Source organism: Pezoporus flaviventris, unplaced genomic scaffold, assembly GCF_033815535.1.
Source record: "Pezoporus flaviventris isolate CSIRO_AGI_PZ_B2104156 unplaced genomic scaffold, CSIRO_AGI_Pfla_v1 ptg000015l, whole genome shotgun sequence".
Classification (NCBI taxonomy): domain Eukaryota; kingdom Metazoa; phylum Chordata; class Aves; order Psittaciformes; family Psittacidae; genus Pezoporus; species Pezoporus flaviventris.
The window spans coordinates 4,449,135-4,474,216 of NW_026892563.1; the positions used below are offsets into that span (position 1 = coordinate 4,449,135).

At 43.9% G+C, this 25,082-nt stretch overlaps 1 protein-coding gene and 1 long non-coding RNA gene across 3 annotated transcripts; both read left to right on the forward strand.

Annotated features, from left to right (window-relative positions):
* Positions 1 to 80: 80 nt before the first annotated feature.
* On the forward strand, positions 81 to 24,707 carry LOC133269266 (uncharacterized). The gene is made up of 2 exons (XR_009743392.1): positions 81 to 297; positions 23,135 to 24,707. It is a non-coding gene; the product is annotated as an uncharacterized LOC133269266 (long non-coding RNA).
* LOC133269257 (organic solute transporter subunit alpha-like) lies at positions 11,285 to 21,181 on the forward strand. 2 transcript variants are annotated; one of them, XM_061453301.1, is made up of 8 exons: positions 11,285 to 11,371; positions 12,651 to 12,802; positions 12,919 to 12,992; positions 14,586 to 14,744; positions 17,709 to 17,820; positions 18,677 to 18,823; positions 20,138 to 20,243; positions 20,712 to 21,181. In XM_061453301.1, the coding sequence occupies exons 1-8, from the start codon at positions 11,293 to 11,295 to the stop codon at positions 20,897 to 20,899; spliced, it is 1,017 nt and encodes a 338-aa protein (XP_061309285.1). In that variant the 5' UTR covers positions 11,285 to 11,292; the 3' UTR covers positions 20,900 to 21,181. The 2 variants fall into 2 exon arrangements, with proteins under 2 accessions (XP_061309285.1, XP_061309286.1); XM_061453302.1 differs by lacking the exon at positions 14,586 to 14,744.
* Positions 24,708 to 25,082: the final 375 nt, after the last annotated feature.

The following is a 25,082-nucleotide window of genomic DNA, read 5'->3' on the forward strand; positions in this document are numbered from 1 at the left end:
AAATATTGGAGAAACTGTAAACTGACTGAGTAGAATTGGGAGACAGAGCAAAGAGAAACAAAGGGCACCAGAGAAATTATTCTCTGAAAATTATCATGTGGGAATGACAGTTCTGAAACAGGACAGATACTGTATTATTCAGCTGTCAGCAAGGGCTGAAAGATGCTGGGGGGAGGTGTGATTGTTGCTGTATGAAGGTGCTAGTCAACTTGTCAGATGCTAGGAAAGAGGAAATTGGTGGCAAGAGGAGATAATAGAAGACGCAAGTGGAGGTAAATCAGAAAGATGTTAGGATAAGTGAGCGCTAACAGATGCTGCCATGGGAACTGCCAAGCAAGAGTAGGAAAGCTTGCTTGGGTCTCAGATAGACCACATGCCCTTCAACTTACATATTAACATGAACAATTCATCCTGTAAATCAAAAAGTTATTCTAATAAAACAACAAAAAAATGGGGGAAAGAGGGAAAGAGGCCATCAGGAATGTAAGCCCTATCTGAAAACATTTAGTGAATTCATCAAACCCAGAGAAAGATGTGCAGAAAAGGTCTCTCCAGGGGCTAGTTCATAGTATGTTAAAATTGCTGCTGCCTTTTGAGCCTAATTGCAGTTAAAAAGTGACCTAACATTACTGTATTTGAGTCACACATTGTTTTGGGGAAGCAAATATATCTATTAAAATGTCACTGCCACACTGCTGGTTTTGATAGTTCCTCACATCTGAAATCTTTCCTGTTTTTTCCCAGCTTAGTCTGGCCAGGCTAATAAAATTCTCTTCCTACACATTTGCCTCACTAGCATGCAAAACATCTGGTTTTCCTTCTCTTTCCTGTTTTTCTCTTTTTTTAACAATCTCTTCACAGTGTTCTTTGTCCCTTCAGGATCTATGGAATATATTTATTGCATGTTGTGAGATGAGATGATGAAATGTAAGAGGAATTTCTTGTAACAACTGTTTTGAACATGGTTCAAGAAATAAAAGAAAGTGGCCAGTGGTACCAGTTCTGGTTGCTCTAGAACAGCTCCTTCCTTCCTAAAACAAATACTAATGAAATTCTCCTTTAGGAAGTGTGTGCATTGACAGGTTTGGAGAATAACATCCTGGCACAGAGATTAAAAGAGGCTTTGTTGATGCTAACCTGAGGTGTACACTGGGGATATGCTGCTGCATCTATCCTCAGTCATGCAGTAATCATCTTGTTAACTTCAGAGTACCCTGACAGTGGAGAAACTTTGGAGAAACATGGCTGGTCTCCTACTAAATCTCAGCTGCTGGCTGTTGGGTGAGAGCCCAAAGCAAGTCCTGCACCCTCGACGTCCCAGCCCTCACCAGAATCATCACATGCATCTCTCCTACTCTTCAGCCTCAGCCTTCCTGTCCCTCTTGACTTTGCTGTGAAGGTGCCAGAATAACTGTTCATACAATTACAAGCGCTAGGTTTTGTGTTGCGTGGGGGTGACATCCTCCTCTCAAGGTACAAGCCTGCCTGTGGCCAGCTGATACCACTTGGCTGCCACGCGTGCTACGTGGGGCACCAGCAATTGGACCAGGATGGCCTTGTCAGGTCGTGCCCAGGGTGGATCATCCTACCCTTATGCATCCTGCCTAAGTGGAATGTGCAAAGGGTACCCTACCCAAAAATGAGTCGCTTCCATGAATGGGTTTTTTCCCGTCTCCCAACAGGTCAGATTTGGACCCTCTGGAAATGCAGGAGTACCAAAACTCTGACATTTTGGAGCAGGAATTTCCATCTTAGTGTAAAAGACAGAATCAGAAACTTCCAAGCTGTCTACTTTTCTACTGGCAGATACTGCTTTTGCTTCTTTATGGCAAGACAGGCTCTGAGTTTCACCTAAAGAAACAGGTAATGAGCCTTTGCCAAAGAAATCCTTCCTGAGTATGTCCTGAAAGTCCTGCTTTGCAGCCTTTTGGCTCTGCATATCAGAGCCCCAGCTCACAACCACTCAGGAGCTTGTGTCTCAGTTCAGATGACTCTGGTGTGCGCCTACGTCCTATGTGTGTATTTACTGCAGATGGAAGAGGATGGCAAATTAACACTTTGGACTAAGTAGGCTGAATGTGTGAAGAGTAAAACCCAGATGCACAGGTAGTAGATGACAATACTCATTACGCCTATTCCAGTTCAAATTGCCTGTCATTTCTGGCAGGTCTGCAAATTTTCTGGCAATTTTTTAATGTGTAATCTTCCATATCAATGGATCATGAGAGTTAACGCTGTCAGGAGTGTGACAGTGTTGCTTAGGCAGAGTTGCTTTAGGAGGAAGTGCCACTTTTGTAGCATATTTGTTTAAAGCATCAGAAACAAAATCATGGCTGTCAGATTCCATTCAAAGGTTTGCGAGGGCAGAAGCACACAGAAAATGAAACTTCTAAATATAAATATACGCTCACTACGGTGATGCTGTTTGTTTACTTTTTAAGGCGGGTATGAACCTATTTGCTCAATTGTTTAGTGATGAGGTTTTATATTACCTCAGATTCCATTCTGCTCTTCGGACAGTCACAGATTTCTAGCTGTACCCCCTGACAGCTGCTAAGATGATGTGACAGCTGCTGATAGGGTGGGAATATTTATAGTCATTTGTGGCTTATTATGCTCAAGAAGCAAGCTGATCCAAGCCTGTCTTTTGGCTAATACAAATACCAGCTAATATAATTATGCAGTGTCTCTCTGTCTGCAAATGAGGCCTTTAACCCTGTACTTTGGAATAAATCATAACAGTTCTGCCCAGCAAAGCTGAACATCTGAATTTGGTGACTACTTTTTAAGGAATCATGGAAATTACATTTCCAAATATGAAAAGTATCAGAAAAATTCTCTTGTCTCCTTGTGTAGTGATGAAAAAACACTTCACTGTTTCTTGTACTTCTGCAACCATCACCGGAGGGACCCTTCCACCCCTCTGCTCTGCAGGCTATCACAGTTTTGCCACTGCACAGACAGAAGAGCTGAGACTTGCACAGGTTGCTTGACTCCTACAATAGCATGAAACAAATCCTTGCTAAAACCAAAAAGATACCATGATTATTGTGAATCCATTTCACTGTACTCACAAGACCCCTATTTCTGTCCAAATGCAGATACAAAGGAAACAAAGCATTTTGAGAACAGTTTTGAGAACAAAGCATCAAGAGAACAATATCATAAACTGCAAGAACAGTACAGGTTATTCACTATCAAGGCAATACTAACATGGTGTGAATATTTAGCCATTATACAGGAAAACACAGAAAATGGACACCCCCTTGAGAAGGAACTTGTGGCTTTCTCCCAACGCTCCCCTTCCCTCTGGCAGACTGAGCTGCCACTGCCCTTCTCTGTGAACTGGGGGAAGCCAGTGGAACACCCTGGGGGTCATGGTGCAGGCACAGCAAGCACACCTACTCGCTAAGGGGAAAACCCTTGTGGGTTGTGGGAAGCTGTCAGATGTAAAAACACCTGTCCAGGGGTGCACAGAAGAAAGCTGCAGGGTCTTGTGCAAGTTTGTGCTTCAGATACTTTTTCTGTTTTGCAGAAGCACAAACATTTTAACCGGGTTGGTAAGACCTGGAGGGGACGGACACCCCCAGGCTCAAGAGAAGAGCTGCCCCTGGCTTAGCAGTTCTTTGCCTGGAGTACATCTGTCCAACATGCACAGATCAGAAGTACGGACACCACTTGCACAAAGAAAGAGGGACGTGCTAGAGACAGCCGTGCAGACTCTCACTCTTGTCTCAGAGGGTTTTTTTCTGCTTTACTGTGATCTGTATATTATTTCATAACATGTCAGACCATCCAGCTATTCCTGCCCAGTTGTGGTATTTATCTGAAGCCTAAATTCCAGTTTTCATTTGCAGACAGTGTGTCTTTCAGCTATTACAAACACATGCCCAATGTTTATTTGAAGGGGTTTGCTTTTTCTTTCCAGCCACACTGTGCTCCAGATGGTCCTTCTTCTCTACCAAAACCTCTTCACTGCTCTTGTTGGTTGGTTGTGTATGAACTGCAGGACAAAAAATCATAATTTGATGCCTTTTGCATGATGTTGGTGCCCTTCTTTCACCTTCACAACTCAGTGCAAACTCAGACATTGCCTATGGCTTTTCAATATGTTTTTAAACCCATGAATTTCCTATACATGTAGGAAGAGTTATAGTATTGAGGCAGCTTTCAAATAACAGCAAACTGAAAACAACTTCCCCACCCTCCCACACCCCCTGATTGTAACTTTCTTAATCTAATTTCTGTTCATTACTTACAAGAATAAAACCTTAGAAGTGCACATCCAGACAGCAATAAGGTTCATTTTGGAGGAAGGATAAACAGATAATATGAACACACAATCTAAGCTCCCCAACCTTTACTTGTAGCATTACTTGCAAGCTGAGCTTCAGAATTTCACAAGCTGTGTTCATATAAAGGTAAAAAGTTCAGTTTCAGGCCGTAGCACTGATTTTGTAGGCAGACAGTCCAGGATTTTGCCCGTACCCAGGCTACTGGCACAGGCAGTCTCACTGCTGTGGTGACTAAAACCCATGCTGACAACATTTTGCATTCACACATGTATGCTCTTTTCTTCTTGCTTGCTAGCGGGTGGTCTGCTTGCTACACAAAACAACACACCTCTAGTTTTGAAGGCTGCTCTGTTTTGGGTTATTTCTACTATATTATTATATTACAGTTTTGCTCTCGTGGGGGTATGTTCTGGCTTTGGTTGGTGTTTTGTGTTGGGTTTTCTTTTCCTTTCCAACAATGTAGAAGGAGCAAAAACCATTTCTGACATGTTGTGACCTGTGGGAAGAAATGCAAGGTCTGTCTTGCCCAGCACCTGACTGCTGTGGAAAAAGCAGACTTAGTCATCAATGGCAGTGTGCCTGGGATGCCATCTTCCAGTCAGAACAACATCAGTAGCTCCTAAAGAGACTCCCACTTTCCCCTCCAGGAAACAGCTGTAAAACATGATCTCAGACACAGTAGTCTTGACTCTCCATACCCTATTCCACAAAGAGGTCCTTAGCCTTTCTTTATCCTATTCCATAAATAGGTCCTTAGCTTTTCTTAAGGTCTGGTATCCTGAATTCAGCTGAAAAGCAGCAACTTCTTTAAACAAAAAAAAAAAAAAAAAAGGAATCAATTTGCGTGCAATTTCCTTGCTTTGAAACATTGACTTTAATTTCCATCCCTTTCAATTTTTTTATTTTAACGTGTTTCAAAATGTTTCAGGTTTCAACGTTTGCTTTGAACAGCAGACGCAGAACAGTTCATGTAGAAAATGTCAAATTGAAATGTTTCCACATAAAGCCAAGTTAAAAAATAGCATCCTGTCAATAAATATTTATAAAATCATCCCTCTTATCAGAAGCTTTGGTACAGATGAACTTGGCATTTTTCACACAAAAACTTCTCAAAGTTCTTGACAGCCCTCCTCTAGAAGTTGCGGTTTATGAGTCAAGACTGGGATGGACAAAATCTACCAAAATTCACCCTAGTGAAAGAACTTCTTAATTCTAATCTATTCTTTTCAAAGCTGAAGATCTGTAAGGTTTGTCTTTGCCCATCAGTGTCCTTGGACACCTATGAGATGCTCACAAAGTGGCATTTACTTGGTCCTTAAGATATATTTGTCTTACTGCTCATCAACTCTCCTTTGGGGAAAAAACTTCTTCCATCGCTGAAAAGCCCTGCAATCAAATAGGTTTACTTTATCACAGCAATGGTAGAGAAAATGCACTACCTACCTCTATTCTCCATCAGGATGATGATTATTGGCTACCCCCCTTACCACCAATTTGAGGGTTCTAATTTTATAAGGCTCTTTCAGCTCTTTGTTCTACTATGAAGTACTGTGAACTTCCTTTCTGTTGTTTGACTGCCAAATCCAGTTGCTCATAAATTACTTTAAAAGGTAAGGCAAGACAAATCATTACTCACATCTGGATGAAAGTGTAACGATATATTACAGAAATAATAGTTTGATTCTGCTTCCTTATATTTCTCCCCTATATTGACTGCCAGAAACTGATTTGCCACTTTGGAAGTGAGATAAAAATCAAACTTGTTAGCTTCAGTTTTAATGAAAGCCTCTTTCTTTTCTCTTTTATTGTTTCTTTACTGATAACAGTCTTTGTCTAAATTTTCCTCTTTAAGGCACAGATATAAAGGTTCTGGCATACCTGATATTCTTTTTCATGTAGAAATTTGTCCATCTGAAGAGGCATAAAAATGACAACTTAGCTTTATTATCTTAGCTTATTTTATTGTAGTCACTGTATTTCTTTATTTTTACAGTTGCTGCCAGGATCCAAGTAACAAGCAAATCCCACTGCTAATTTCTTTTAACGGTGAAGCAGATATTCGTCTCACATTAGTGAGCCAGCTTTTCTGAAACAGGTAGTTTATTACTGGCAGAAGGTGAAAAGTCAGTGGCTTTATAGTGGAAAAGGCCAAGTTGCATTTAAGTTCACTGTATAATATGCTAAAGCTGGGAAAAGGGATTTAATTTCATTATTAAATGGGTACATGCCTTTGGAAGCTGGCCAATTTTAGGGGGCTTTTCTTAGCTGGTTGGGTATCCAAACTTGTGAGAAATCTGAGATACAGTCCTATGGCACTGAAAAGTTATTTGTTTTTCTAACACAATCTTTTCTTGTTAGCTTGAACTCAGCTGAACAAAAATTTCCCCCCACCCCCCAAGAAAGAGGACTGTATTTCCCATCTGTATTTCCATCTGCACTGATGATGAGAATGTCTGCTGGACTTCCCTATAACCAAAATATGGATAAGCCTCTCCTATATATCCTCTGCAATGGAGCTTGTCCTGTGTGATAGCCTGCAGGATCTCCTCCTGTTCAGTTGCTGAGCCAGGGCTGACATCAGGATTTCTGTCCATAGGCTTGGCCCACCAGCATGGGGTAGAGCAGCTGTGTCACCTTCTTAAGGCCAGCATACCTCCTTCAGGGGGGAACCACAGATGGCATCAGTGCCTCCAGACTGCATGCTGTGGGGGCAACGACAAGAGGCATCCTGTTCAACAGAGCTGAAAGGCATGGGAAAATGGAAATAATTCAAAAAGTGGAAGGAAGATGAAACATCTGCAGTGCTCTTTAAAAAAAGAGTAGAACCGAAGACGTACGTTCCTTGTGAAGGAACAAATCTGAGCAGTACACTGCCTGGAAGGGGGCTGAACACACAGCACTCAAAAGCCTCTGGCAAACAGAGGCAGGGAACTGCATTCACAGGTGGGTTTTATTCTGAGGAACTGTGAAAATCTCTTGATGCATCTAAACAGAAAGGTGACCCATTTATAAATACTTTCTGCTGCTGAAAGTGGGGGTTTTGACGCAAATATTATGTTTTAAACTAAAAGGTTAAACAAAAAAATGGAATAGTGAAGCTGGGAGGAAAATGTACTTAGGCTCCTGGGGATTCAAATGGTTTGCTGTTGGTGTAGACACCTGACATCTGGCTTAGAGGCCAGTGTGAAGAGGGCACTGATGAAGAGCCTGTGTTAAGAAAGCATGCACAGGGCAGCAGATCTCCAACTGTGGTAGCAGAGAGGTCATGGCATGTTCTTCAATTTTATTAATTAAATTTAAGGACTGCTAGGCAAATACTGCTGCCAAGAAATAGCCCAGAATGTGAGGAAGAGGTGATGCACGCTCCTGCTGGATGTACAGCAGCACTTAAGGAAATGGATCTAATGTTTGAACCAAAATTGGCAAACGGTGTTTCTAACAAACAGGAATCACAGTAAGTTTATGGGTTTGCTTTCAGACTATTCTGTGCAAGAGACTCCAGTAGGAAAGAGAATAGGATGAATCTCTATAACAGCAGCTGAGAATTAATCCTTAACTTCAAAACTTCAAGCTGTGTATTTTCCATAGGTTTGAGACAGGAAGTTTTCCAGCACCACATCCAGTCTATGCTGCAGTATTTGCTCCACACTGGTATTGTTGAATGACTAAAGTACCACTGTCAGGTCTAAAATTGTTACAGTATAGATTCTTCAAGGGATTCTTAAGTCAAAGCAGACTCTGGTTTTCTTTGAAATATGGTAAAATATCCATGAGTTTTATCACTCCTATACTTGATGTGTGAATTTCTTTAACAAAAGCATTGCCAAATGTGCCTCATTTGAAAAAAGGATTCACAGGAAAGGGATTGTTATTTTTAGCTTTCAGGGAATACAAGGACCTGGAGACCAAAATAGCAGCAGATGTGAATCCTGTCATCTCTGTTTAGGAAGAACTTTCAAGGGCCTTGGGCCATCTTCCCGTTTTATCAAATCCTAATTTGAGCTTTTGGTCACATTTTGGAATATGTGATCACCCTCAAAAACCTGGATAAGAAAATCAAGCAAACTGTTAGAAAATGTAGCAACTGTTTCTTCAGGGTGAGTAAACACACTTCCAAATAGGAAATAAACTGGAATGATATTTCAGGAATTTTGCCTGCGTCTTTCTGCAGCTGGGCAGCAGAAGATGTGCTGGATGCAGGATGCTCCCAGCAGCCTGTGAAGACTGGGCAGATACCACACTCTAACAGCCAGTTATTGCCACATCCCTTCCAGTGAAACTGTAAAGCTCTCCTCTTTGCCTTTCAGTGCAGTAAAGGCAATGACAACAATGCCAAGGAAGACTCAAGATAAACGGCTTTAGTCTGCGATTGAGCTCTTCTGCCAGTAACAGAACAGCTGCCAGTAGCTTCATTTGTGCTGCTGCCAAATCCTGTCTCACTGGAAGAGATCTGCTTTTTCTTAGTCAAGTACCTGCTGATGTTAGCCACTGACCAGTTCAGTTCTCCTCTGCATCCGTGTGCTCTTGCTGGCAGCATTGCAATGTCCAGCCTGTCCTTCCCACAAAACCTCTGGGAATCCTGTGAAAACTGCAAGATGGCAGCTTCTACCACAAGGGTCCATGGTGCCCTCAAATGTCTCAAGGTCCCTAAATTCTAAATCTTCCCTAAATCTGTTCAAGTTCTTGGAACAGCACCTTGATGAAGGGAGGCTTCCACACGTATTTTAGCTGGTTTATGTCTCCCCTTCTTTATCCACTAATTCCTGGCCTTCCTTTCCATTTTCTGTCATGCTGATTCATAGAATCATAGAATCATTAGGGTTGGAAAGGACCTTAAGATCATCTAGTTCCAATCCCCCTGCCGTGGGCAGGGACACCTCACACTAAACCATGTCACCCAGGCCTCATCCAACCTGGCCTTGAACACCGCCAGGGACAGAGCATTCACAGCTTCCTTGGGCAACCCATCCCAGTGCCTCACCACCTTAACAGTAAAGAACTTCCTCCTTATATCCAATCTGAACTTCCACTGTTTAAGTTTTAACCCGTTACCCCTTGTCCTATCACTACAGTCCTTAGTGAAGAGTCCATCCCCAGCACCCTTGTAGGCCCTCTTCAGATACTGGAAGGCTGCTATGAGGTCTCCACGCAGCCTTCTCTTCTCCAGGCTGAACAGCCCCAACTTTCTCAGCCTGTCTTCATATGGGAGGTGCTCCAGTCCCCTGATCATCCTCGTGGCCCTTCTCTGGACTTGTTCCAACAGTTCCCTGCCCTTTTTATGTTGCGGACACCAGAACTGCACACAATACTCCAGCTGAGGTCTCACAAGAGCAGAGTAGAGGGGCAGGATCACCTCCTTCAACCTGCTGGTCATGCTTCTTTTGATGCAGCCCAGGATACGGTTGGCTTTCTGGGCTGCAAGTGCACACTGAAGCCGGCTCATGTTCATTTTCTCATCAACCAACACCCCCAAGTCCTTCTCCTCAGGGCTGCTCTGAATCTCTTCTCTGCCCAACCTGTAGCTGTGCCTGGGATTGCTTCGACCCAGGTGTAGGACCTTGCACTTGCCATGGTTAAACTTGATGAGGTTGGCATCAGCCCACCTCACAAGCGTGTCGAGGTCCCTCTGGATGGCATTCCTTCCCTCCAGGGTATCAACCGAACCACACAGCTTGGTGTCATTGGCAAACTTGCTGAGGGCGCACTCAATCCCACTGTCCATGTCAGCGACAAAGATGTTGAACAAGACCGGTCCCAACACCGATCCCTGAGGGACACCACTCGTTACTGGTCTCCAGCTGGACATTGAGCCATTGACCACAACTCTTTGCATGCGGCCATCCAGCCAGTTCTTTATCCACCGAGTGGTCCATCCATCAAATTGATGTCTCTCCAATTTAGAGACAAGGATGTTGTGTGGGACAGTGCCGAACGCTTTACACAAGTCCAGGTAGATGACATCAACTGCTCCACCCGTGTCCATCAGTTCTGTAGCCCCACCATAGAAGGCCACCAGATTGGTCAGGCAGGATTTCCCCTTAGCGAAGCCATGCTGGCTGTCACCAAGCACCTTGGTGATTTTCATGTGCCTTAGCATGCCTTCCAGGAGAATCTGCTCCAAGATTTTGCCAGGCACAGAGGTGAGACTGACTGGTCTGTAATTCCCTGGGTCATCCATTTTCCCCTTCTTGAAAATGGGGGTTATGTTTCCCTTTTTCCAGTCGTCAGGATTCTTCAAGCCGTCATTTCTGAAGACAATCCACTGTGGCCCCAAGATGTTTTCCCTGAGTGCCAACAGCTCATCACTGCATGGGTAGTTAGGGCTGTCCTCCCCACCCCAAACACTCCTTTGCGTTTACCAATACAGCGTGTTACCTGCTGCTTCGCAGCCCTGTAACCATCTGTCCGCTGCTTCTTGCGGACAGCTTTCAGTCTGACTCTCCAGAACAATTCAACGGGTCACCAAACTCCATCACTTTGTTACAGCCTGAAAAGGCTCAGGCAGCAGGGGTCCTTCCAGCACGTGAAGCATGTAGGGAGTGGAGAATCTCGCAGTTTGTTCCTACCCTCAGGGTGCTCTCCTTCAGCAGAAGGTGGTGCAGCTTTTCACTCCACCGAAGCCAAGATTATCGGCAAGTCTTTGATGAAGGCCCCATGGAAAGCCCTTTGAACGTCTGGTACACAGACCAGGCAACCATCTGCCTCCGCAGGCAGAGACCGCAGGGGCTGCTCTGGCCGGGCTGGGTGCACAGGGGAACCCAGCCCGCTCCTCTGCTTGGTCCCCATCGCTCCGCGGCTCCCACCCGCCAGTGCACGGGGCCGCTGGGCGCCAGGCGGCAGAGCGGAGGCCGGGCCCAGCCCACCGTGCCCCGGGGTAATCATTAACCGCCCCTCGGCGGCTCCGAGCAGCCGGGCAGCGCATCGCGGCTCCCGCCGTCACCGGGGACCAGCAGGCGGGCACCGAACCTCTTCCCGTCAGCATCGCCATCGCGCCGCCATGGAGGGTGAGGCCAACGGGACCCTGCACCCGTCCTGCGGCGCCAGCGAGCCGCCCTACTCGCAGGAGCTTCTCCAGAGTAAGTGCGAAGCCGGGCAGGGGCGAGGGGGCAGCGTAAGGGAAAAGGGGGGCTGCCCGCTGCCCGGACAGCCGCTAACAAGCCGGGCAACCCGCGGCGGGTGGATGTCCGGCCCCGGTCCGGTCCTGCCCCTGCCCTGCCGCCGCCGTTCTTCCCTGGCGAGGAAATCCCCGGGAGGAGGCCGGCGGCCGCTCCTGCCTGGCAGCGGGCCGAGCTGCCGCTGGGTGCGGGAAAGAGGGCAACACGGCCCCCAGCCCGCGAATGCGGGTGTGAGAGCAAGGGTGAGCGGCGGGGATCCCGGTACCTGCCGAGCCGAGCGCTGCCCTAGCCCATACACCCGGGCCTGATCTCAGGCTCCCCCGAGGGTTGCGATGTGAGGTGTGAACTGCTCCACCTGCAGCCGGGTCCAGAAGTGTTTTTTGAAGCAGGTGAGGTTAAAGAGGCTAGGGCAGAGGCTCACCTGTGCAGGCACTCTCGGTGAGCCTTTAGATAGGCTACACCCACAATGGGAGTTGGTAACAGGGGTGAGCATCACCTTCTGAAGTAAACACGACTTCAGTGCAGTGCTTTCTTCTGACTCCAGAAACACATTTCCTGCAAGAAAATACACCTCAACCATCAGCCCCAGGTAAATGTCGATACCCATATACAACTTTAAGGGAGAAGTGAAAAAGAATTTGGTGAAGGCATCAAGTTTTATCTCAGGCTAGATATATCAGAGGCTTATCCTTCCATTGTTTGTTCCCCACAAACTTCCATTGAGCCTCTAAAAGAGTTTGCATGCCAAATGAAGTTATGCCCAAAGATGCCTATGAACATGCAATGGAAACAAAGAACTAATATTGAGTAAACATATTTTTTGTTGTAAATAATGTATTTGTTGTCTGATTGGAAAAGTTCCCAGAATATGTATTTGCTGTATTTATTTATTTATGCACTATGTACTTATTTATATTCCGTTATATGTTTACATTAATCTAAATACATTTAGATTATGGAACTTCATTTTCCTGCATGGGACTTTTGTGTAATGCTTTGAGGCTATGGAAGCATATTCTTTCGATATATTGTCTGTGTATCCTGGAAAGATGTAGTCATGAACTTAAGTTTAAATATTTTAATCATCCTGTGAAGCCAATGGTCTATCTATCTAGCTAACAATGAGTGCATCTCCTTGCAGGAATGGGGCTAACAAGCCCCTCAGAGATGGTGTCTTTACATTAAATGTTTGGAATGCTTATGAAATAAATCAGAACTGGTTTATTTAATGTCTCTGCAGGCCTTGACCTACCAGGGAGATTTCTCTTTGCAATCTTGACTCTGATGATGCTAATTGCCAATCTGGTGTTTATAGAGGAAGCGGTCTACATCTACAGGAAAATCCCCTCCTCCAAAAGATCAATCATCATTTGGGTTAATGCTGCAGCTCCAGTGAGTTATCATGGAATAGAGATAAAATCGAATGTTGAAAATGGGGTTTTCCTGAAAATCCACATGAACCTGCTTTATCTCTGCCCTTCGAACAACCCTCTTCCCTTTCCTTGTAGGTGATCGCTACTACTTCATGCACTGGCATGTGGATTCCTCGCTCAACGATGTTTACAGATTTCACAGCAGCAGTGTGAGTATTCTCCTTGTTTCTAGATGTTGTGCAAACCCTGAATTTCTTCCCTTTAAACATCCTCTGCTCTTGGTAAACACAGTCATTTTGTGAATTTAACAATTTAGTAATTTTTGGTTCGAGTTGAAATCTCTTGGCAGCTTTTTCTGGCAGGTGGAAAATGCCAAAGCAGTTCCCAGTGCTACAGTCCCCCAGTGTGGGAGCCTCGATATGAAAGATCTGTGACTCACATGTAATTGATCCCTCAGATTGACAGGAGCTTCGAAGCAGTACTCTTTCTTTCTCTGCGTGTCATGTGGAATGAGATTCTGACCTGTGATGACTTCTCTGCACTTTCACTAATGATGAGCCATGGAGGTCTATTATTAGTGGTGGCAAGTGAACCTCTGATGAGTATATCGATGTAAAAATGTTCCACGGTTGTCCTGATAAAAGCACTCTATGTACAAGCATGACAGCTCTGACACACACAAAGGAGAAGGGAGAAATGGGGTCCTTGCTTTCTGGAGGTGATGGTGCAGCCCTGGTAGGCAGAGCAGGGTGGGGAGGATGCTGTGGCCTTGGACACTCCACAGTTGATTTTGGGATGATGTTTGAACCTGCTACAGGACAGTGTCTCAGACTGTCATGAATAATCTCACCTCACACTCCATGTCACACTGCATTTACTAAGAGCGTAGAGTAAAAAAGGAGGGAAAATAGCATCAGGGAACACTGTTACCTTGCAGCAATTTGTGCAGGTAGTGCAGACTGCCAGGAACTTCCAAGGATCCAATCCTTTGGCACCTCAAGTTTGTTTGAATCCACCCTCCCCTTCCCCTGCCCAAGCTGCAGGTTACTGTCCCCTCAAATCCACTACCCCATAGTCTTCAGCTGCACAGGAAGCTCCTTTAGGGAGTCAGTGCAGCTGAAGAGGACCTCTTTTGTTTGGAGAGTTTGGATTTCAGTGAATCAAATCCCTAAATCAGCCTGAGACAGGGAGGAAAGGGCAGTTGCACAATCTGTAGCTCCTGGGAAGGGTTGAGAATGTGTAGCTGGTGAAGGAGGGAGAAGTAGGGCTGCGGCAGTCAGTGCTTGGATCAGCTTTGGCTGGAGAGGAACCACACGCTGACTGAGATAGCACATTCAATTATATATATATATGTATATTTATATATTTATGTATGTATAGATAGATGTTTGTTGTTGGGTGGCAGTTTGGGTTTTTTTTTTTTTTTAGAGGAGGGAGAGGACTTCTTCTAAAAAGTTTGGATGAGCAAGGACTAGATAACTGATAGAAAAACATGGCCATAATGGCTTGGGCCAGAAAACCCTCTACTTTAGTACTGACTGCCATCAGCTACCATTGTGGCTTTGGGAAATTCCATACCTGCTCCCTACTTCCGTTTATTCATCTTTTGGTTTTCGTTAGGTTAGGTCAGCTCCTAACTCTGAGGTGATGGAAAGTGGAAGGTTTTTCAAAGATAGCAGTGGAACTTCTGTTGATTGCAAAGCACAGGCTGTAAAAAGCATGGACAGAAGGCAGCACTGGCCTGCACAGGCATACGAGAGACACACAGGCAAACTCAAGCTGGCATTTTCTTTCTCTCCTAGATTTTTTGCCATAGTTATCCACAAGTTCCTGATGATGATGATTAAAGATTGTGGAGGTCAAAAGCTGCTCCTCAAGCGGTTTGAAAATGGTCACTTCAAGATCAGCACCGGTCCCTGCTGTTGCTGTTGCCTTTGCCTCCCTCGTGTGCGCATCAGTAGGTGAGTTGCCCTTTAAGATTTCCCAGCTGGAAAAGGGCTGCTGGAATTCATCCCACTTGGCAAGGCCACGCTTAAAGCAAGGGCCTCCCCACTTCCTGAAAGTCAGTGGCAAGCCGGCTCTTTTAAACGGTGCCATCACTTTGGGGCTGTACATCACCAGTAATTTATTCAAGTCTTATATTGCAGGATTTTGCATAGGAGTAGAGAGGATGAGCTCTCTCAACTTAACCCAGTGCAGTGTTTCCACTCACAGTGATGTTGAGCACTGTGATATCTCCCCAACTAATCCCATTATCTTCCAAGAACCCATTTCTGTAATAGCAGTGCTGTGTGGGAGAAGAAATTTGTACTTCAGAAAACCTAATAATAGAGATTACAGTTTCTTTTTGTTCCAGAAGGGAATAAATGTCTCCAAAACGGGTATTTTTCACAAATTGTCAAATTGAGGCTGCTTTGAAAGAAAATTTCTCTTACTTTGATAAAATTGAAATGTTTTATTCTGATTTTGACTTTAAAGCTACTTCAGATTAAAATAATTTTTAGAACAAGAAATGGATGTGATTCCTGGAAAGCTTTGATCTCTAAGAGGTGGCGTTGTCTGGTGTGGCAAAACCAAATATTTTCTTCTACTAAACTTAGTATTAAAGCATCTTTGAGGAGTGGGGTAAGGTTGGAGAGCTGCACTTACAGGAGCCAATATAGCATAGTATAAACCTTGTCTCCTTTGAGCAGTGGGGCCCTTCCTCTGGCTAGTGTCGCTATCATTTACATACCACATCACAGCCTGCAAGCCTCATGTATTTCCCAGGGCTTTCGTACTCACAGAGTATGAGAATATTTCTCTCATGAAAAGCAAAAGCTGAAGGACTGCAAGACAGAGGCTTTCCCATGAAGGCCTGGACATTAGTGTCAGAGGGACCAGAGGGACTTCATGGTCTGGTTAAATGAAAGCAACATAGCAGTTTGCCTATGATGCCTTTGCAAAAATTCTTGTTTTCTATTGTAATAATTCTTCTTTTAACTGCCTCATTTGGTACTGTAATTTAAACTATTGTTTCCATCATTTTATTTTAATGGAATAATACTACAAATTATTTACATTCTGGAGGCACCGAGAATAACTGGTAATAAACCAGCCGAAAAATGTAGCTCCAAAACTGGATGTAGTACAATGATGTAAAATCAGCAACTACTGATATAGCTGTAAATGAATCCTACCTATTTTAATGACTATTGGTTCAGGCTCATTTCACAGTCAGAGCTGAAGAAATGCCATGGGACAGAGCTGTGCTGTAGATCTAATGTGTCACAAGTATATCTGGTTTTCCTTACATGTCTGTCACGCTCTGTATAGGTTGTAGTATCTGGGAGCTTGGAAGCAGTTCCTCTACTGTGCCCTCCTGTTGGTCAGTCCAGAGGCAGCTTACGCAGGATAGCCTTAACAAGTATCAGCTTCATTCAAGAGCTGAGTAGTACCTACTACTGCTGGGAGGAAGGACAGCTGTCTGTTTAAAAAATTAAGGTTTTTTGTTCTGCAGAGGGCCTAGGGCTCCTTCTCCAGTTTCTGCAGCACTGGGAAACCCATCTGTTGTCTCCACTTCTAACTTCTTGCCTTTCCCCCTGGCAGGGTAGGATGTTTTTTAAATCTGAGCAGGCAGTACCAGGCAAAGGTCAATCTCATGTTCCTCCTGTAGGTACCTTCAGGGGAAACAGGGAGCCGCTCCAAGGGCGGGATTCATGCCTTTCAGAAACATGTACTACCAAGCAGTGCTGGGAAAGCTCACAAGGTACAGTAGGCAGATGAGGCAAAGTAACAAGACATAAAATGGGGAGAGATGTGGCAGGACAGGTCCCAGGGTTAAGACCTGTGTTGACAAGGGAAACAGCTTGTGGTGTTGCAGTGACTACACTGTCAAACTGTTCTTTAAAGCCCTTTGGGAATAAGAAATCTTTGAATAGGCAAACACACTTAGTGATTGGCCAGTTGCAGGCCTTTTCACATGTGTTTGGGCTGTTCATAATCCTGTTGTTATTACATATATTCATTGAGCAATTTGTATCATTCCAGGTTCATGGCTATATCCTGTAGCATACTGAATGGCAGCCTGTTGTTTGCTGGGGCAGCTCTGATGGCAGTCTTAAGGGCCCAAGGAGCTATAGTGAAGACAACCTTGTCAGTATGGGAAATAATACACAATAGTAGACTGAAACGTGAGCCAGCCATAGGAGCTACAGCTTGTCCTCTGAAGACTGAAGGAGAGTTCATGTCAGTCAGCTTTCATGCCCTCTGTTAGAAAGTGCATCTGCCCCTTTCCTGGTGGCCTTTAATGCTGGCTGGCTAGGTTATTGTGTCTGGGCTGTGCCCTGGACCCAGTTTATCCTGACAGAAGTAAGGAAATCCTGAGCTGTCCTGCTGTCCTTGAGCAATTTGCCAAGTGAAAGATAGTAAAGATAGTTCCTTTCTTCTGTTAGAATACAGAGGAGCACAGCCAGGTGCTTACATGACAGTATTAATGATTTATTGAAAACCTTTCACCTAGGTCAGTAGGATTCCCTTTCTTGATCTACCACAGGGCTAGGAAGTGTCTGAACAGGAAGGCTCAACTGCCCAGTTTCACCGGAGAAGTGGAATAGTAAGGCAACAAGGCAAGAGCAAGCAGCATTATTGTTCAGAACCGGTTATACTGCTACTGGCTCTCTGGTTAGCTTCAGGGCAGGGAAAGACATCATGTTTTGCCCAGCTCTGTTTAGTGTGTAATGGCTGCAGAACAGAAAAGTACTGTTTTTGTGGAGACTATTAAATAATTGCTGGGTGATTCTTGGAAGGATTTTCTAATCTCAAAGCTGTTCCTCCCCAGATTTTAGCCACACGCTACAGTTGACAGTATCAAAAAAAATAATGTTATTAAAGTTGCTAATAAGATCTCAGCCTATGTGATTTTTTCCTTTGTTGTTCCTGGACAGGCGAAGCCTCTTTTGGCTGAAGCTGGGCACCCTTCAGTTTGCTTTCCTTCGGCCTGTGCTCATGTTTTTATCAATAGTGCTTTGGACTAATGGCAATTACACCCTTTACAATGTAAGTAAATATTTTTATAGGAGATGCTTTACAAATCTATAGGTTTTAGGGTTGTTGTTAGTATCTTGATCAACTAAACTGTGACATCTGTGAGCACTTCCAAGTGAGTCCTTTCTGTATTCTTTTGAGACCCTGAAACATAATTTCTGCCTTCCCCCAGACTCTCCATTTCCTGGCTTGTCTTGGAAAGAAACTGGGCATCGGGGTGAGATGGGCATCAGACTGTGCTACAGTATGTTTCCCAGTTTGTATGGTTAGAATAATAGGAGTGCAAGTTGCCCTGTGGGATGTTCATGCCCTGTGTTTTGTAAGGTGTAGCCTTAAGAAACAAGTGTAGGTACTGGCATGTAAACAGGAAGCCTAATTTCATGTTTTTCTGTGCAAAGTAAAAAAGTTACTATTGTTCTTCTGTTTTGCACCATGTAAGCTGCAAGATGATGGAGCAGTCTCTGTCTGCTAACAATTTTCCACCTCATGGATAACTCGGATTAAAACTAACACTTTTTTTTGTTGTTGGTAAAAAATAGATGACCCCTTTGAGATGTCATGCTACATTTGTTTTCATGAGCTGCTGAGCAGCCCCAGGTGCTGCTGGGGTCAGATTGAGGGGTTGTGTCACTTGTTACCTTCCCAGGCTGAACAGATTGACAGGTCTGTGCCAGCTGGGTGAGAGTACACTCCAGGTACTGTGCAGTTTCCCCATGCAACCCCAGCAACTGCCACCGCCATCAGCTTTCATGGAGACAGCAATAAGCATTTCAACATTTGCATCATCCAGTTGTTCACAGCTTCTTCCTGGAAATAGTAAAAAGCACGGTAAAGTTTTATAGGTGTGGTTGTTTGATTTGCTTCTCAGGTATCAACCAAAGGAGCTGCAATATGGATAAGCTGTGTGGTTGGTGTCCTCACCATTATTGCTCTGTGGCCAGTTGCAATCATGTTTCAGCAAGTTAGGACTCTCCTTATCTGTAAGAAGATCATCCCAAAGTTTGCTCTTTATCAGGTGAGAAGTTTAATATTTCTGATGAGAAGTTCCCTTAACTACTGATACAACATTGTCTCTCTGGTTCTTGGTCCTTTGTTGGGAAGTTATGGTAATTTTTTTTCCCCATTAAATACCCTATGCAAAGTCATATTTTTACCTAATTAAAGCTGCATCCTTTTGAAGCACTCTCCTTGGCTGCTGTTCATTTTCAGCTTGAACTGATTTACCTCTAGTCTCTCAGGAGTGCTGGAGATGTGAAAGCCACATTGAAACCCATTTATCTTTAGGCAACTGAAGTCAAAACAGCACCTTCTCTGGGACTCAAAGGAAGTTTTGTAGATGCAGTGTCCCAAAACATAATGTTAAAATGCGGGTGTGTACTTTTAAACTAGGAGAGGATGTAGAGCATCATTTTTCTTGGTCATTCTGTACTTCCAAGTTAGATATAAATGAAAATACTGACTGGGAATCATTAAATAGTAAGGAACAGAGCCAGATAGGTTAGACTGGGATTAGCCCAGGGACAGGGCCACCATCTTCCACATCACCCTGAGGAGAGTACAGTGGAATCCCTGGGTATGCATCCTTCTTGAATAGGACATAGAGAAAGACTGGTGAACTTAGGTCTCTGTGAAGTAAATGAGCAAGCACTTATAAATGCAATAAACAGGATAGTTCCACCTGCAAAGCTGCATTAGGATGAATCCAGTTTTAGGATGGCAAATACTGTTAATGAGAGGGTTTATACTCAGGTAGTTACACCCAGAAGGGTGAGAGACACTTTGGTATCTCCAAGGTCCTAGCTCAGCAAATAGCAGGTAATATGATGTGTGATTGTTGCTGAACCTAATCCGTGAAGAGTCCTTCATCCCTTCCAGCAAAAAAGACAGTCTATATAACTTGGGGAGCACCACATCTCCCTGCTGTGACAAAAAGTGGAGATAACAGAAAAGATGTTCTTTTGGTCCTTCCTCCACTAGGGAAGAACATGAGGTCATAGGAAGACCTTAAAGCATTGTTCCCTATTATTCAGAGCTCAGTAATTTTTGAAAGCCCAGCTGGGAGGTCTGTATATATTGTACCTCCTAAGTGGAGGGCTGAGAAGAAACACTTTCCAAGGAGATGTTTAATATTCACATTCAGAACAAGATCATCCTGACCTAAAGATGAATTCTGCAGATTGGCAGGCAGCCGGCTGGTAGATGGGAGGAGAGAGAAGGCCAGAAAGGAGGAATGAGGCAAATAGAGGGTCTGTTACGAAAGCAGTATTGTTGTGTGAACTGTAAACCTTTTTCTTGTGGCTGAGGCATCTGTTTTCTCTTTCTGGTGCAGTTTATTCTCATTCTAAACCACCTACAGACATCCATTATCAACATCTTGGCCACACAAAGAATCATACCCTGCGCTCCACCACTCTCCTCTTCAGCAAGAGGAGCATGTAAGTTCTTTTGTGAAGTATGTATGTTCTTCATTACTTATAAAGGTGCCAGTTCAGTGTTGCTAATTGTGATATCTGGTGTTTTCCCAAAATCTCCTGGGATAGTGTAGCTTTTGGAAAATCTCAGCTTTTACTTAAAAAGACAGTAGCAGAATTTTTATAGGTGTCATAGTTGCAGAGAAAAACTTGATAATGAGAAGATTTGGAGTCAGAAATGAGAGGAAAAGAAGCCAACATGCATAATTACTCTTAAATCCCTTGGGGTTTGCATATATAACTTACTGCATGCTTATTGATGGGCGATTCTCTAACTGACTTTATTGCCAAGTCTGAGAGACACTCCCTTATGGGGACAGGGTGGTGAAGCTTGTTCCTTTTGTGCAGATGAAAATGAATAAGCCAGGTATTTTGTCTCTGATAGTCATTTCCCCCTTCTGGGGGCTTTTCTTTGCCTCCCTTTTTTGGCAGATATGACCCAGCAGCTCCTCATAATGGAAATGTTTCTGATAACCCTCATCTCAAGGGTGGTCTATCGGAGAAAATACAATGACCTAGAGCCTCTGGAGTGTAAGGCTGAAGAAGCTGGGGACAACAAGCAGACTCCAAAGATTATCCTAAATGGCACAGTTACTGAAGATGGATTGCCAAGGGTTTAGAAGACCTCTGTGCTCCTGTTCTGTGGCGCTGGAAGCTCATCTTCAGGAGCTTACACATTCTTGCATCACAAATAACCACTGTCCGTGTTGGAACAACTTCTGACACAAATGCCTGTGAGCTATGGTACTGAAAGGGCCACTAGTGGAAAGATAACCCCTTTATTCTCTGGTGATACATACATGATGTGAGTGGTTTTGTACCATGTAATCTAGTAAGATTTTATACCATGTATTTTTATGCTGTTATTGAGCACTCAATGGTGGCCAAACTGTCTCACAATGTGATTTAGGGTTAATCCAGAGTCATTCCTGTTCATCTCTTTACTCTGTCCAACACAGCATTTTCCCACCCTTCCTCCACTAACATTTATCAGCTCTCACTCTGTGCCATAAACTCAGTATAGCTTATTCTGATAAGTAAATACATTTGCATATGTTTGTTCTGAAATCCCCAAACCTGTCTGGGCTCTCCACCTACAGAAATTATGATCTCTTTAGGTCAAGACTTTTCACATTCTTTGGCAATTCACCTCCTAACTTGATAAATACACAGTTGCTGTTTGTAAATACGTCCCTGGCAGATGTTCTTCTGTCCTGGGTTCAGCTGTAAGTTATTTTTCTCCTTCCTATTAGGTGGTGCAGTGCTGTGTTTTGGCTTTAGTCTGACAACAGTGCTGATAACACACAAATGTTCTAGTTGTTGCTCAGTAGTGCTTACCCCAATCAAGGACTTTTCAGTCTCTCATGCTCTGCCAGTGAGGAGGGACACAGGAAGCCGGGAGGAAGCAGAGACAGGACACCTGACCCAAACTACGCAGAAGGCTATTCCATACCACAGCAAGTCATGCCCAGTATATAAACTGGAGTTACACGGAAGGGACCAGTCGGTGCTTGGGTTTGGCTGGATATTGGTTGGCAGGTGGTGAGAGATTGTATTGTGCATCACTTGTGTTTATTGTTCTCTTTTCCTTTTCCTCTTTTAGTTTTATATTTTCTCCCCTTGTTTGTTTCCCTTAGCATTATTCCTATTGGTGGTAGCTGTAGTGGTTTGTGTTATACCTTAATTACTGGGCTGTTCTTATCTCAGCCTGCGGGAGTTACATTCTTTCAATTCTCCTCCCTATCCTGCCTGGAAAGCAGGGGGAAGAGAGGGGAAGTAAGTGAGGAGCTGCATGGTGCTGAGTTACTGGCTGGGCTCAAACCACCACATCTTCCTAGGATGGCAGATTCTCTGTCACTAGCCTGGAAAAAGAAAGTAGGAGTTAGAGTATGAGATGTCTTCTGCCACTGTTCTGTGATGTTACCTGCTGCTTTGGCTCCCTGCATGGAAAATGGGAATAATGATTCTCAGGATCCTTGTGCTAATGGTTGTCTGTGGGGATTAGTGCGATTGAAAGGAATATTGCAGGTGCTGATCAACAGCCAGCTGAACATGACCCAGCTTGTGCCCAGGCAGCCAAGAAGGCCAACAGCATCCTGGCCTGTATCAGAAATAGTGTGGCCAGCAGGGCCAGGGCAGTGATCTTCCCTCTGTACTGGGCACTGCTGAGGCCCAGTGAAGAGAGTGTCAGTCTCTTCCCCCAAGTAAGGATGAGAGGAAATGGCCTCATGTTGTGCCAAGGGAGGTTTAGATTGGATATTGGGAAAAATTTCTTCACTGAAAGAAAAAGTCAGGCATTGGAACAGGTTGCCCAGGGCAGTGCTTGACTCACAGTCCCTGGAGGTATCTAAAATAAGTGTAGAAGTGGCACTTAGGAACATGGTTTAGTGGTGGACTTGGCAGTGTTGGGTTAACGGTTGGACTCATCTTAAAGGTCTTTTCCAACTTAAACGATTCTGTGATTCTGCAGAATCTCTTTCAAGAAATTCTTACCTCCCCAGCTTCTTCCCCCCAAGTCTGACATGCCCAGGCATTCAGTAGGACTTCAGGTATTACAGGAGCTTTTTAATTCACACCCATTGCTCTGTTTTGCATAAACCATTTTTAATTTTTGCAAATGATCCTGATGTTCTTGGATGAACCTAATTGCTTTGGATTAGCTCACTCCAATTTATAAAATGATACTGTGGTTAGTAAGCATTTGGATATTCCGTTTGCTGGGATGGGAGGTGCAGTGCTGTATACTAACATTTATCTATCCTCTTCTAGTACAATCCCTTAAAGTAAATACCCAATCCAAGCAACAAGAATGCTTATTCCATACAGTGGCTGCAAAAATGTTACGTATTGGAAAGATGTTAACCTATATCGTCGCAAATATAACTTACCATTAGGGCAAAGCTAGGCAGATAGAATTATAGAATAGTGTGCATTGGAAGGGACTTTCAAAGGTCATCTGCTCCAACCCCCTGCAATGAGCAGGGACATCTTCAACTAGATCAGGTTGCTCAGAGTCCCCTGCCTGACCTTGAATGTTTGCAGGGATGGGAAGCCCCTCTCTGCATAACATGTTCCAGTGCCTCACTGCCCTCATCATAAAAATTTATTCCTTGTATATAGTCTGGATCTGCCCTCTTTTAGTTTAAAACCATTACCCCTCGTCCTATTGCTGTAGGTCCTGCCAAAATGTCTTTCACCATCTTTCTCACAGGCCCCCTTTAGGTACTGGAAGGCTGTTGTAAGGTGCCCTCAGAGCCTTCTCTTCTCCAGGCTCTCAACCCCAGCTCTCTCAGCCTGTCTTCATAGGACAGGTACTTCTGCCCTCTGATGATTTCCATGGTCCTCCTCTGGACTTACTCCTGCAGATAGTGGGGATTTATTTTAAGTTTACATTGAATTTAAAAAAATGCTTTCAGTTTGGGAGTTGGTGGAAATTTAAGTATTTTGAAAAGAGGTAGTGAACCCTCTGGAAGTAGAAAAGGGGCCAAATTAAAAACATGTTTTCTGCTTTTTGATTGAGGTCATAGAAAATACTTTCTTTAACAATTGAAGGATTCTATTACAGTAGAAAAAATTAATTATTTTTGTTTTGAAGTGGTTGCAACAATTTTTATGTTGAATCTTTCTTCTATGTAGGCAGTCAGGGAAATCAATACAGATTCTTGAGCTGCATTAATGTGTGAGAATCTGCGCTTTCCCCTTGAAAAATGATTTAGGTGAAAATTTTCACTCTGCATTAGAGTGTGTCAGTAGAATTAATTGGGATCAGATAACATATGCTTAACACAAGTAATCTTCATAATATATTTTCACATTATGGCTATTAACATGTTCCTAATGTTGCTTTCTATCAGTGTAGTCTAGGCCACAGGTAGCTATGTAGACTTTCAGAGTAGTGCTTAACTTCATAATGGCATTGGGAATGGCTGGCTATGAGTTCAAGCAGCTTCAAAATTGGAAAACAAAATAGTTTGAGTTTGTAAAGGATCTTTGTGAATTGCTGTGGAAAAGGCATCCATTACTACAGCAAATGAGACCAATGAGCTTTACTGCTGAATGTTTCCTGCAGTGGTTCTGCTAGGGGCATACATTGGTGGTTGGGATCTGTGGCATGGAAGAGAAGATCTATGCACTACAGCATGGATAGTGCACTCAAAAACAGATGGAGTGTATGGAGAAGTGGTAGTCTCTGTAAGTCCAGTGAAGGAAGCTGCTGGGGTGCAGCAGAAGTCTTCACATGTCACTGTTGGTCTTGTATCTGTCTTGTCTCTGAAGTGCCTGGTAAATATATCTTGTTAACACCAGTGTGGGCCTGATTTTGCCACAGGTATCATGAGCTGTTACGCTTTTGGATAGATGTTAATGTGCAATGTGATTTTCAGCTGACATATTTCAGCAATAAAATGTACCATATTGAATCTAAGCAGACTTTGGGTTTGGCAGCAAAGACGTTTCTTTCTACTGTGTACAGTCATGGAGGTCTCATTTTTAATTAAGAAATTCTTGCCCACCTCTGGCTCAGACCAATAGCTGTAGCCTGCTCAGTCAAGGTGCAGTGCCTGGGTATTTACAGTGGTAAATAGAACAAGTCAGGGAATAGGTAGATTTAGTGTAAGCAGTAGAGAAGCTCAGAAGACATGGATAACAGAGAGGAAGACAGCAGCCATTTGCTACACAGCTAATGAAAATACTAGAACAGGTCTGTTGCAGCAACCTCTTTAATCCATTGCCACTTGACTTCCTTACCCTTTTAAACAAAGCGTGACTGCTGCTGACAGTTTGAATGCTACTGCTTTGACTGAC

Excerpts from the sequence above, each read along its gene's own strand:
- LOC133269257 (XM_061453301.1), top strand. The coding sequence starts at position 11,293 with ATGGAGGGTGAGGCCAACGGGACCCTGCACCCGTCCTGCGGCGCCAGC. Across the intron at positions 14,745-17,708 it reads CCTCGTGTGCGCATCAGTAG|GCGAAGCCTCTTTTGGCTGA; the intron begins GTGAGTTGCCCT and ends GTTCCTGGACAG. Across the intron at positions 18,824-20,137 it reads CAAAGTTTGCTCTTTATCAG|TTTATTCTCATTCTAAACCA; the intron begins GTGAGAAGTTTA and ends TTTCTGGTGCAG.